The sequence below is a fragment of the Clarias gariepinus genome, chromosome 22 (genome assembly GCF_024256425.1).
Source record: "Clarias gariepinus isolate MV-2021 ecotype Netherlands chromosome 22, CGAR_prim_01v2, whole genome shotgun sequence".
In the NCBI taxonomy this organism is placed as follows: domain Eukaryota; kingdom Metazoa; phylum Chordata; class Actinopteri; order Siluriformes; family Clariidae; genus Clarias; species Clarias gariepinus.
The window spans coordinates 11,062,064-11,074,315 of NC_071121.1; the positions used below are offsets into that span (position 1 = coordinate 11,062,064).

Sequence of the window (12,252 nt, forward strand, 5' to 3'; positions counted from 1 at the left end):
TTTTTTTTTACCTGAAGTAGAAAACACATGACCAGAGGTTTAAGTGCCAATAGATTTATTTAGCACCTGCAGCAAGCCTAAAAGTCAGCAGAAATGAATACAACAATATAGCAGATATTACCTTTGCGTGAGGCCATTTCCACCATTTAAGGACAAAATAAATCCATTATTTGGAATCAGCTTCTAAAAATTATGTCTTAATGGCACCCTGGTAAGTTGTTTTTTATTTTTCACTGCATTTTTACACCTTTGATGCAACATTTGCCTGTGAAAAGGTTTTATGCCTTATAAACACATACTCAAGGGCAGGAATACTGTGTTATTTATGTAATTATTGTATAATTAGTAATGTGATTACTGTTTATTCTGATGTACATGATGTGTGTGCATGTGAATAGAACTGTTTCTGGCTGTTAGCAGAGATATATATATTTGCAAATTTTAACACATTTATATATATAAACATGTTAAAAAGTTTCAATACTCTCTTATTTAATTCTATGTTTTTTGTATAAAGCATAATAACAATCTTCTGATTGTAGATTAGATAAATCGTATTAGATGAATCTCAGACAAACAATTTTTTTTTCACCAAACCATTACTTATGTAACTAAAATAAAAAAATTAAATCAACAGCTGGACAATACTATGTAAGTACCACCCATGATTTCAGTAGCTTGTAAATCCATCTTTAGCAGCAATAAATGAAAGTAATTGTTTCCTGTATGCCTTTATGAGTGTTTGGTCTGGACTTTGACTGGGCCATTCCAAAATCTCGATACTTTTATTTTTCAGCCATTCTGATATGAATTCACTGGTGTGCTTTGGATCATTGTCCTGTTCCATGACCCAATTTCGAACAAGCTTTAGCTGCTTCACATTTGCCTCTAGAATACTTTGGTATACAGACGAGGTGGTCAACTTAATGCCTGCAAGGTGTCCAGGTCCTGTGGCAACAGGAATAGGCCAAAATCATCACCCCTGCACTGCCATGTGGCCAAACAACTCCACTTCGGTTCCATTTGTCCATAGGTCTTTTTTTCAAGGAAGTCTTGTGGTTTGTTTAGATTAGCGTTCGCCCTACTCTTAGTCCCGGGATTAATGTCCCAGTTTGTTTTTATTATACTTAGTCCATCTTATCCTTTTTTTGTTGCCATTTTTTTGTCAACTAAAAGTCTGTACATTTCTTTTTTTTTTTAATAATAAATAATTAACATTTGAAATATATCTTTTCATCTGATGTGTTTAGCTAATTATATTTATTTTTACGCATCACAACAACTGCTGCATGTCTATATTTTTTAAACTACAAAACAATAGAAGCAGTATGGACAATATATACAGTGTTTGGAAACTTTTATTTTATGAATTTACGCAATCGGACTGTTTTTACGATAGCTTCTATGGGTCACAATTATTTGCTAGCCTATTAGCTTAATGTACTGTATTTGCCAACAGTTTAACTATAAAATAAATTACATTACAACATAATTATGTTAACATGTGGTAGCATAATTACCACGAATAGACTGTAATACTGCGTGATTTTTATGGTGTGCCTTGAGGCGGAAATGCCCACACTGCTGTAATGATGAAGAGTTAAAAATGACTAGTTTTAGTTGAACATCCCGTCACAAACTGCTCCTGATATGCCGCGTGCTGTGACCCGGGAAACACTGCTGCTCGTGCCATAATGAATGAACACCATACCGCAGCATGTGTTTTTTTTTTTTTTTTTACATTTTAGTCTCAGATTTTTTCATCAATATTGCATGCTGATTTCGTCACTGTTCATTGATATCCATGAAGTCTTGTCATCATCTCATCTTAGTCATAGGAAAAAAGGTCATCTACGAATGTTTCTCGTCATTATTTTCGTTGACGATACTAAAACTAGTTCAAATGCAGTTTTACAAACCTCAGGCCTGCTTCCATTTAAGCAGAAAAGACTTTCTACTGGCAACCATTCCAAACAAACCATACTGTACATGTTCAGTCTTCTTCTAATTGTGCTGTCATGGACATTTAACATGGTTAATAAGGCCTATAGGGTTTTCAGCTAAATCTTAGTTGTTGTTAAGAAATGTCTAAATACTTAAGTACATGTAATATTTCATTTTTTTTCTTTTTAAGAACTATAGAAAATTTCTACAATTTTGCTTTGATGTTTGTCATTATGGGTTACTAAGTGGAGATTAATAATAATAATAATAATAATAATAATAATTAAATAAAAAAACAACTGGCTGCAACATAACATTTGAAAACGTACTCTTTGTACTAATAAAACTGAATATTCATGAAAAGTGCTTAACTGTGGGTTAAAGGGTTAAAACACTAATTTTTAAAAGCCCAAATAGAAATGTGGTTCTGCTGTGCTTTCGGGTGGTTTTGAGAGGGAAATGGATCTGGAATTTTTCATTGCCTTTGTGAGAGTAGTCAGATATTTCTAAGTAGAGCTTTGCTCTTTGTGTGTCAAACAAAAGCTGAACAGTGAGAGGCCAAGCTTACCAGCAGCACTAGAGGCCCATATGAATGTATTGTGATTGCATAGTCTCTGTGTCTATGGATTACATACAAAGAATAAAGCCTGTATTCCAACACACAATGACAATGGCTTACTACTTAAAAGTCCTAATGATGTGCTCTTAACCAGACATTTGTCTAAAATGTTGTCGTAATATGTTGTCTGTTTTTACCCAGCATGCTCATCTGGATTTTTCAAACCATCCCAGGGAGATCAGCTGTGCCAGCAGTGTCCTATCAACAGCCGCACCACTAATGAGGGAGCTACTAACTGCGTTTGCCGCGTTGGCTACTACCGCACCGATTCAGATCCTGCACAGATGCCCTGTACAAGTATGTTGGATTTAATGAGTCAAGGCCAATCGATGTTTTAAGTGTTACCAGCATACAGTGTGACCCATGACGGTCCCAAAATTTCCTTCATTTTGCATAAACATGTAAAACTGTGCTGCTTTATCTCTTTGCCCTTTTTTTTTGAAGCAGTGGTTAGTAGATGTAGTGCACTCTGAATGAAAATGTCAGTCTCTAGTATAACTGAAAAGGAGCCAAGAAATAACAAGCCTAGTCCGATTTGCATAATTCCCTGTGCTTTTTAGAGGAGTGCCCATTTGTGAATGAGAGCAGCACTCTGTTTGAGAGAAGCGAAGTAGAGAATACTTTTCTCACAGTTGCTTTGCATTATAATAAACACAATGTTCTTTTTATCACATCACACATTAAAGAGCTGCCAGAAGGACCAGGCTGCTTTGATTTGATTCATACTAATGGAGCAATCAAAATGGTTTGAATGAATAAGAACCAGCTTGTAGTATATAGGAAAGAGAACGGTCGCTTGGTGTTCGAGAAATCATTGGAGGAATGATGCAGGCTGTTGATCCAGATCTACACTGGACTACCTGCCTCACAGATTCAGAATTCACTATCAGAAAATTAGAGATGCGATCAGTGCTTTGATGTCAAATTTTGTTGTCATATTTGGCAACGTCTCAGGCAATTAAATGTCTGCTTAATGAAAAACCTCTGGACGCTGTGATACCACCAACATACAGCCAATTATAACCCTGAACTGTTCATTAAATAGTTAACAGTTTGAAGCTTCCTAAGGTAAAAAAAAAAAAAAAAAGTAATTAAAATTTTTATGTTCAACCAGTACACCTCTTTTCCCAGAGAGACGATTCATTCAAAAATTCAAATGAATCTCAGGTGCCAGATGGAAGCTTATTTTTCTAAGAGTGTATGCATGTATTTTAGGGGCATGACTTTTGAGCGAACGTTGAAGGTAAGTGGTTTTATGCGAATGAATTTTAAGCAATAAACCATAATTTCCCGCAAGGTCCCCAACTGCATTTTGCACATTGGTGTGTCTATAGTTTTTGGCTGTGTTTTTGAAAGCCAATACATTATTAACTCTGTCTTATTTCAGGGAAGATAACAGGATTGATCGCTATGGTATTTAAGGTAGGCATAAGAATAATGTAGGAAACATGCACATACAGTACTGTACATATTGAAAGAGAGAAAAACAGCCGTTTGTGCTTCCTTATGATTTACATCAAGTGTTAGAAGTTCGTGATGTCCCCAACAAAAGAAATACAGAATTTAGTTACGTCAATTATGGAAGCACGTTCTGCAAGAAAACGCATCTGATAATGTTATGTTACCCTACACAACAGTTTGTGTCCTTAGTAAATGTATCTAAGTCATTCTGAATTGCCTCTGAACCAACCCTGTTATTTTGTTCAGGGCTGCCATGAGCCACTAATCTCACTAGATTTCCTGTAAGGTCATGCTGTTGTACTGAGTATCAGCACAGTGGTGCGGTCAGATGGCCGACCGTGAGTGTTATAATGCTTAATTATTATCTACCTTCACCTTTTCTGGTTAGCGCTAATAAGGGTTTTATGTATGTAAATGATGCAGGCTTAAAAACGGATATTCTAAAATAGGGTCCTCACTATAAATAGATAGAAATAATTGCAGCAGGTTACACAAACAGTAGTAAAGTGGAAGGAGAAGAGGGGCTGGGAGAATACAGTATATAAAATAATACAGTATTGCAGATACTCTATAGAAAAATATAGAGTGCAAACAGGCAATTTAAGATAAGAAAAACAGATGAAATGTGCAAAATGTCAGTGTGTATAAAGTGTGCGTAAAGTGACAGTGAATTATGGGATATGTATACAAGTTGCTTTTGTCTTTTGTTACATAAGAGGTAGGTCGTTGTACAGTGCGCACTGATAGCGAACGGTAGGAATGATTTCCTGAACCATTCTTTTTGACAGCAAAGCTGGATCAGTCTCATGTCAAGTCGAGTTCAAGTCGGCTTTTATTGTCATTCCAATCATATACCTTTTAGTACACAGTGAAAGAAACGCCGTTTCTCCTGGAGCAAGGTGCTACAGTACATACAACGTAAATTTAACAATATAAATGATCAAAATTAACTAGCTAACTAAGACACCTAAGATATGACAGGTGTCACTTGAGACACCTGAGACATGACAGAGTGACATTTTTAGGTAAACAGCAATATATATAAAAGAGACAACAAAGTGCACGTGCAAATGTGCAACAAGAGTGACAACGTGACAGATTTCAATACCACGTCGTAATGAATTGAGGTAGTGGGAGGAGAAACAGTAAATACTGTAGTAAACATTCCTTGTAAGTAGCAGCGGAGATAAAAATAGTTTTGTGCAAATAACAAGTAACAAGTCTGTTAGAGAATGGACTCCGCTGCATCTGTATAGGATCATGTAGAGGGTGGGATGGATTGTCCATGATTGACAGGAGTTTGTTCAGTGGACTGTTGTCCCTTACTGTCTCCAAATGTGTGACCGGTTATGTCCCCGGCATGTCCCTGATGCTCATCCCCCAGAACTTTAAAGGGCACTTGCCATAACAGACACTACCTACTGTATACAGTATGACACAAATAAGACTGATGGATTTTGCCAGTCTATTATCTGTACTGGAAAGAAATTGGCCCTAGTCACATTTCTTTCCTTTTTTTTCCCAGACATTTCGATTTCTAATGACAGTTTCACCTTGTCATTTGTGTAATATATAGTTACAGTGAAGTAAGCACAAACACTCTGATTTCACTATAACTGCAGAATACTTTTGTTTATGATCAGTGCAATTACATAAAGCATCACAAGAGCAACAAGAGGATACAGTGCTATCGGAGAATTGCAAATCAGGACATTTACCGATTTCAGATAACAGACTCGCACCATTCCCTCTCATAATAAAAAAAAAAAAAAAAACAGCTGAAACCGCAGATAGACGCTGGATGCACAATGCTAATACTTCATAATAATCGTTCCTGCTTGAGTTAAAGTGGCTTCACACAGCTGACATTAATTTGCGCTGTTAGTTTCGTGCAATTAGTAATTGCAGTTTGCAAAGCAGTAGTATTTCTGATACTGTAAAGGTTGCAGGGATTGCATTCACTTGCAGTTAATTCGAATTGTGACCCCCCTCAGGGTTTACCATTAGCGAGGTTACTTAAAGGCGAACATAGCATAATGTAAAACTAATGCTGCCAATTCAAGAGTGGCACGTGATGGTAGTGAGCATAGAAGCTAATGATGATAATCTAACCTTATGTGTCTGCATTTAATAAACTTAGCACATCACGAGAGGGCTGTTTTTAATGCTGGTGGACAGGGCAATTTATTTATTATTATTTTTTATAGTGTGCTGCAGTTATTAAATTTGTGAAGGTTATAGGATAGAAAGATAAATTGTATATTATAAATAATTTATCCATGCAATTGTTTTTTGTAATACTTTATTTTATTGTGGATTAGAAGTAATACCTCCAGGGTCCGGGTTCGATTCCCACCTCGGGTCTGTGTGCATAGTGTGCTTAGTGTGTTTCCTCCAGGTACTCCGGTTTTCTCAAAAAGTCCAAAGAAATGCAGGTTAGGTTAATTGACATTCCCAAATTTCCCGCTGTGTGTAAATGGATTGGATTGGAACCCATTTAGGGTGTTTTCTGCCTCGTCCTTTAAGTCTCCTGGGACAGGCTCCAAGCTCCCCGTGACTACAGGCTACAGCGGTTTAGACGATGAGTGAGTGAGTCCTTGTCTCGTCTTTGCATGAAAAATTGGTCGTCGATTAAAGGAATATTTTCCAACAAAAATAAAATAACGCTGCAAAATAATACATTCCCATTTTGTGTTTTTTTTTCTTTCCCCATCAATTTCAAAATATAGTTCTTTGTAATAAGAACATAAAAGTTCAAAATCATCAGCTTTGTGTCAATTCCAAAAAACAATGACAGAATTATTTTGATGTCTAGTTCTCTTAAAAGAGAAGTGCCGCTTTGTCTTCCTAGTCGATTTATAAATTGCATGCATTTGTTCATTTTCCACGTCGAATTTATGAGTTTTGCTTTATGACCCAGAACCCCTGGGTATCCCGGATTGATTAATGGAGTCTCTTCGATATATAATCATGGTTGTTTTTTTCCAACCCACAGCTGTGCCCTCTGCCCCTCAGAGAGTCATTTCCAGTGTAAACGAGACATCCTTGAGGCTCGAGTGGATTCCTCCTCGTGACAGCGGTGGCCGAAATGACCTCGTCTACAACATCATCTGCAAAAGCTGTGGCTCGGGCCGAGGTCCCTGCACACGCTGCGGAGACAACGTGCAGTTCGCTCCGCGCCAGCTGGGCCTCACCGAGCCGTGGGTGCACATCAGCGAGCTCCTCGCCCACACCCAGTACACCTTCGAGATCCAGGCGGTGAATGGTGTATCTGACCAGAGCCCCTATTCGCCCCAGTTTGCCTCGGTCAACATCACAACTAACCAGGCTGGTAAGAATTTGATATTTGGAAATGAACTAAGGTTAATGAACAACCAAGATCCCAGGTGTTCCGTGGAAATTGAGAAATATTTTAGTAAAGTGATGTATGTCTCAGTCCTTTGTTCTGAACTTGAACTCGACACCTGATCATATTTCAGATTTCTTTACTTTTATGAGCTCAGAGTGGCAGTTACAGTTCACATCACATCTCCTGGTGTGTAGACTGAAAAAAAAAAAGCCATAAAAGCAGCAGTTCAAAGGAGCATAGTAAACGGTAATAGGGCAGTTTAATGAGAGCTCTGGACCTGGTTGTACCGCAGGCAGCGGCTACACTGGTGTGCCTGTCAGTGTACGTTATAGCCTCACTAGTGCTGGGAAACTTCACCTCACAGCATCAGCCACCTCCAAATTCGTTTAATCAGGCTGTGCTGAAATCACTGAGCGAGCGGGCTTGAAAAGTGCTCTCAGCTTGTAGTTCTCGTTACAGATGATAGTGAAGTTAATGAAAACTAAGTGGTAAAAGAAATAAAAAAGCAGAGAAGAGTTTAAGGGTCTCGCAGAATGCGGCATAGGAATTTTATTTGCCGCATTCCCTCGTATCACTGCTTTAAAGCTTTCTCCCCTCAGCTTAAAACAAAATCAGAAGTTTGTTTTCACAACTTTGTGTTGTGTTGTGTCTATCGTCTGGGTCTCACCTAAGCATTTTTGCATTCACTTGGCTTCCTTAGTTCATCCTATTATGTGCGCGCTAAATTAGTTAAGTAGGTAATGAGTATCAGGGTTTTCCGATGGGAAAAACCTTGCAATGTTTTGTAGCCTTGATTAGTCTGTTTTTAGTTTTAGATCTTTCGTTCTTTCTGTTTACCTCCCAGGTTGAAAATGCTTACTGCTTACTGTGCAGCCATGCAAAGCTTAGACAGATGCTTAAGACAAATTACTATTGATTGCAAATTCGTTCTACAGTATAAGACACGAAACTGATTTCTGTAAAGTCACCAAAACTTGCGCACACTTCATAAAGTGCATACAGATGATTTCTTTTAATATTGCTTAAACGTAGAAATTTTAGATCTGGGCCCAAAAGCTTTAAGGATTAGAGTCATAGATGTTTACTATGATGCTTACTCTCCTGTCCAACCTTGATCTGGTCTGTTTTTAACTAAATATAAAGCTAATAATAAAAGGTATGTTGTGTGTGAGTGAGGAATGTACAGTGGCCTCCAAATTTATTGGCAGACGAAAAGAAAAATACTGATTCCCAGCACTCACACAATGAATATTTTGGGATGAATGCTGTGTGACGCCAGCCCTGGAGAGAATAACAGCACAGTCTTTTCCTGTGATTTCTAACAAGGTTGTAGACACTTGTAGAAGGATCTTGGTCCACTCCCACATACAACATTTTATGCCCCTTTTATAATCTTTTGTTTTTGCGCATGTAAATTCATAGGCAGAGTTCGCAATTTACAGTGGGGGACAAACATTATAGTCTTCATAAAACATTTATTGTAGTGTATGCATGAATTTAATTTAACAAATGTTAAATTAAAATCTCTCAAATAGGACCGGCTCTGCAAGCAGTGGCTGGGTAGTATTGGGCGTGGCAACTCACCCACGATGGGGCTTGAACCCAGACCCTCAGATCCCCAAAAAATCAACAACCTAGAGTCTTAGCCACCTGAGTCACCATTCCCATGTCTTACATCTAGTGTATTCTTGTAAAAATAGTTCCACTTGAAATATATATTATATATATATATATATACACACACTTACCTAAAGGATTATTAGGAACACCTGTTCAATTTCTCATTAATGCAATTATCTAATCAACCAATCACATGGAAAAATTCCATGTGCAGTTGCTTTAATGGCAGTTGCTTTAATGCATTTAGGGGTTATGGTCCTGGTCAAGACAATCTCCTGAACTCCAAACTGAATGTCAGAATGGGAAAGAAATGTGATTTAAGCAATTTTTGAGTGTTGCATGTTTGTTGGTGCCAGACGGGCCGGTCTGAGTATTTCACAATCTGCCCAGTTACTGGGATTTTCACTCACAACCATTTCTAGTGTTTACAAAGAATGGTGTGAAAAGGGAAAAACATCCAGTATGCGGCAGTCCTGTGGGCGAAAATGCCTTGTTGATGCTAGAGGTCAGAGGAGAATGGGCCGACTGATTTAAGCTGATAGAAGAGGAACTTTGACTGAAATAATCACTTGTTACAATCGAGGTATGCAGCAAAGCATTTGTGAAGCCACAACACGCACAACCTTGAGGCGGATGGGCTACAACAGCAGAAGACCCCACCGGGTACCACTCATCTCCACTACAAATAGAAAAAAGAGGCTACAAATTGCACGAGCTCACCAAAATTGGACAGTTGAAGACTGGAAAAAATGTTGCTTGGTCTGATGAGTCTCGATTTCTCTTGAGACATTCAAATGGTAGAGTCAGAATTTGGCATAAACAGAATGAGAACATGGATCCATCATGCCTTGTTACCACTGTGCAGGCTGGTGGTGGTGGTGTAATGGTGTGGGGGATGTTTTCTTGGTACACTTTAGGCCCTTTAGTGCCAATTGAGCATCGTTTAAATGCCACAGGCTACCTAAACATTGTTTCTGACCATGTCCATCCCTTTATGACCACCATGTACCCATCCTCTGATGGCTACTTCCAGCAGGATAATGCACCATGTCACAAAGCTCGAATCATTTCAAATTGGTTTCTTGAACATGACAATAAGTTTACTGTACTAAAATGGTCCCCACAGTCACCAGATCTCAACCCAATAGAGCATCTTTGGGATCTGGTGGAACGGGAGCTTCGTGCCCTGGATGTGCATCCCACAAATCTCCATTAACTGCAAGATGCTATCCTATCAATATGGGCCAACATTTTTCACAGTGTGTGTGTGTGTGTTGTGTGAGTGTATAAAATAACCAGTCCTACCTAGAAGTTTTGTACAAGTCCCACCTGAATTTCAGTCTAATTAGCTGAACGCAACGTGTTTAAAGGGAATCGGTACGGAAAGGCATGCCCTAGCAGTCAGTGGTACTACCACACAGAAGAACACGTTGCAATGAGATGATGGTTAGAATTATATAGAGAAAGGAAAAAGCACGCTCCATTAACAACATTAATGTTTTTAATCCACATTCATTGTGGGTTAATTTCCTCAGCCCTTATGTACGAAGAATAATTAAAAATTGTTTACCTATTTTAGACTCAACATAGTGCCATATTTTAGCCTCTAGGGGGAGCAGTGCCCCTCCTGCCGCACTGCAAACGCATAAATTTAGAATTAATTTATGAATTCCCACCACAATGTTCCAGTAGAGTTCAAGTCTGGGGAGCGAGGTTATAAAACATTGAATCTGCGTGTGTGTTCTTTATTTCATGATTTTAAAAGGTCTCTTCATGGCCATGTCTGAAACACCTCCCAAAGGCCAGGTTTCAACCTTCAATATTCCAAATAGTCCAAATAAGTCACTTCTGTGTACCACATTTGTGATAGTGTTTCTTGTCACGTTGGTCACGTTTCCAATCATGCTGATAATTTGCATGGCCAAAATGTTTGATCCCGAGTTCATCTGACTACAGCACATGATGCTAATTGTAGTTCTAATGACGCACGGTAAAGTTCAGATGAGCTGCTCTCAGCAATTGCTTCTTTCTGGCAAGACTTTTAAACAGCATGCTGTTATGAAAGTGGCATTTAGCAGTTGTTTTTTTACGTTGTGATTTTTGGGCCTTTTTCCTTCACCATCCTCCTCCTCACTGTGTGGGGGAAGAGCATACACATGATCTTATAAGTGGTAAAGATCTATGATATAAAATAAATATCCTGCCACATAACATTAAACCTCCCCTTTGGCCTTTTGCATGGTGCATAGGTACATATACAACAGCACCTTCTCTATAGGAAATGATTCAAAGCGTGATTAACTAGGATCCTACTTTGTCATGTAAAGGAGTGGAACAGTTCTTGGCAAGCACAGAAATCTTCAAATTCTTTACAGATGGAAACATTCATAATTGGTTCCTCTGGTTCTCTACCATAATACCGCAAGGACACATGAATTTGTGTGAAAGCATTACTTAAATTTTTTATAATTTGAAGGCCGAGCAAGGAGTTGAGCGATCAAGTACCATTTACAGCACGCTGGGAAATGGAAAATACATCACTTTGGCAGAGCTGAACAATTTCTGAAAATATAGAAGATTTTTGGCTGAATTCATGTGGCTCTTTCTGTCAGCGAGGACCTGCTTCACAAAACACAGGGAACAATTGCACTCAGATGCAGCATATAATGCAGCCTCAAATCTGATGCTTTTTTATTTGCTAGTTTGTGGTAAAAAAATCTTTCATCAGTCTCAATTCCATAAAAAAAAATATAGTGTGCTACCATGGTTTATTGGTTATCATTGTTGGCAGTTGAGTTGGGCGGTCAAATGACTGGACAGTTGTCAACAATCATCGACAACCTCAACAAGGAGATTCATTCTCAAAAGGTCATCACTAAAAGTGTTGGATGTTTGCAAACTGCATGTTAAAGCATATTAATGGAAAGTTAACTGAAATGAAAAAGTGTGGGTGCAAAAGGTGTACAAGCAACAGGGATGTCCGCAGCTTAAAGAAGATCGTCAAGAAAAACAGAATCAGGAACTTGGGAGAACCTGACAAGGAGTGGAGTGAGGCTGGAGTCCGTGCGTAAAGAGCCACCACGCAGAGACATCTTCAGGAAATGGGTTGCATTTCTAGTACCAAACCACTTCTACATTTTATACATCTGAGCAGTTGAGGGTTAAGGGCCTTGCTCAAGGGCCCAACAGTGGCAACTTGGTGGTTGTGGGGTTTGAACCTGTGATCTTCCGAACCGTAGTCCAATGCCTTAACCACTGA

General features: G+C 38.6%; 1 protein-coding gene across 1 annotated transcript in view; it reads left to right on the forward strand.

Annotated features, from left to right (window-relative positions):
* Window positions 1–12,252, forward strand: part of ephb2a (eph receptor B2a) — a 79,207-nt gene that overhangs the window by 53,611 nt on the left and 13,344 nt on the right. The window contains exons 4-5 of the mRNA XM_053482320.1: window positions 2,705–2,860; window positions 7,020–7,355. Coding sequence (XP_053338295.1) covers window positions 2,705–2,860; window positions 7,020–7,355 — 492 coding nt within the window. The remainder of the gene's footprint in view (window positions 1–2,704; window positions 2,861–7,019; window positions 7,356–12,252) is intronic.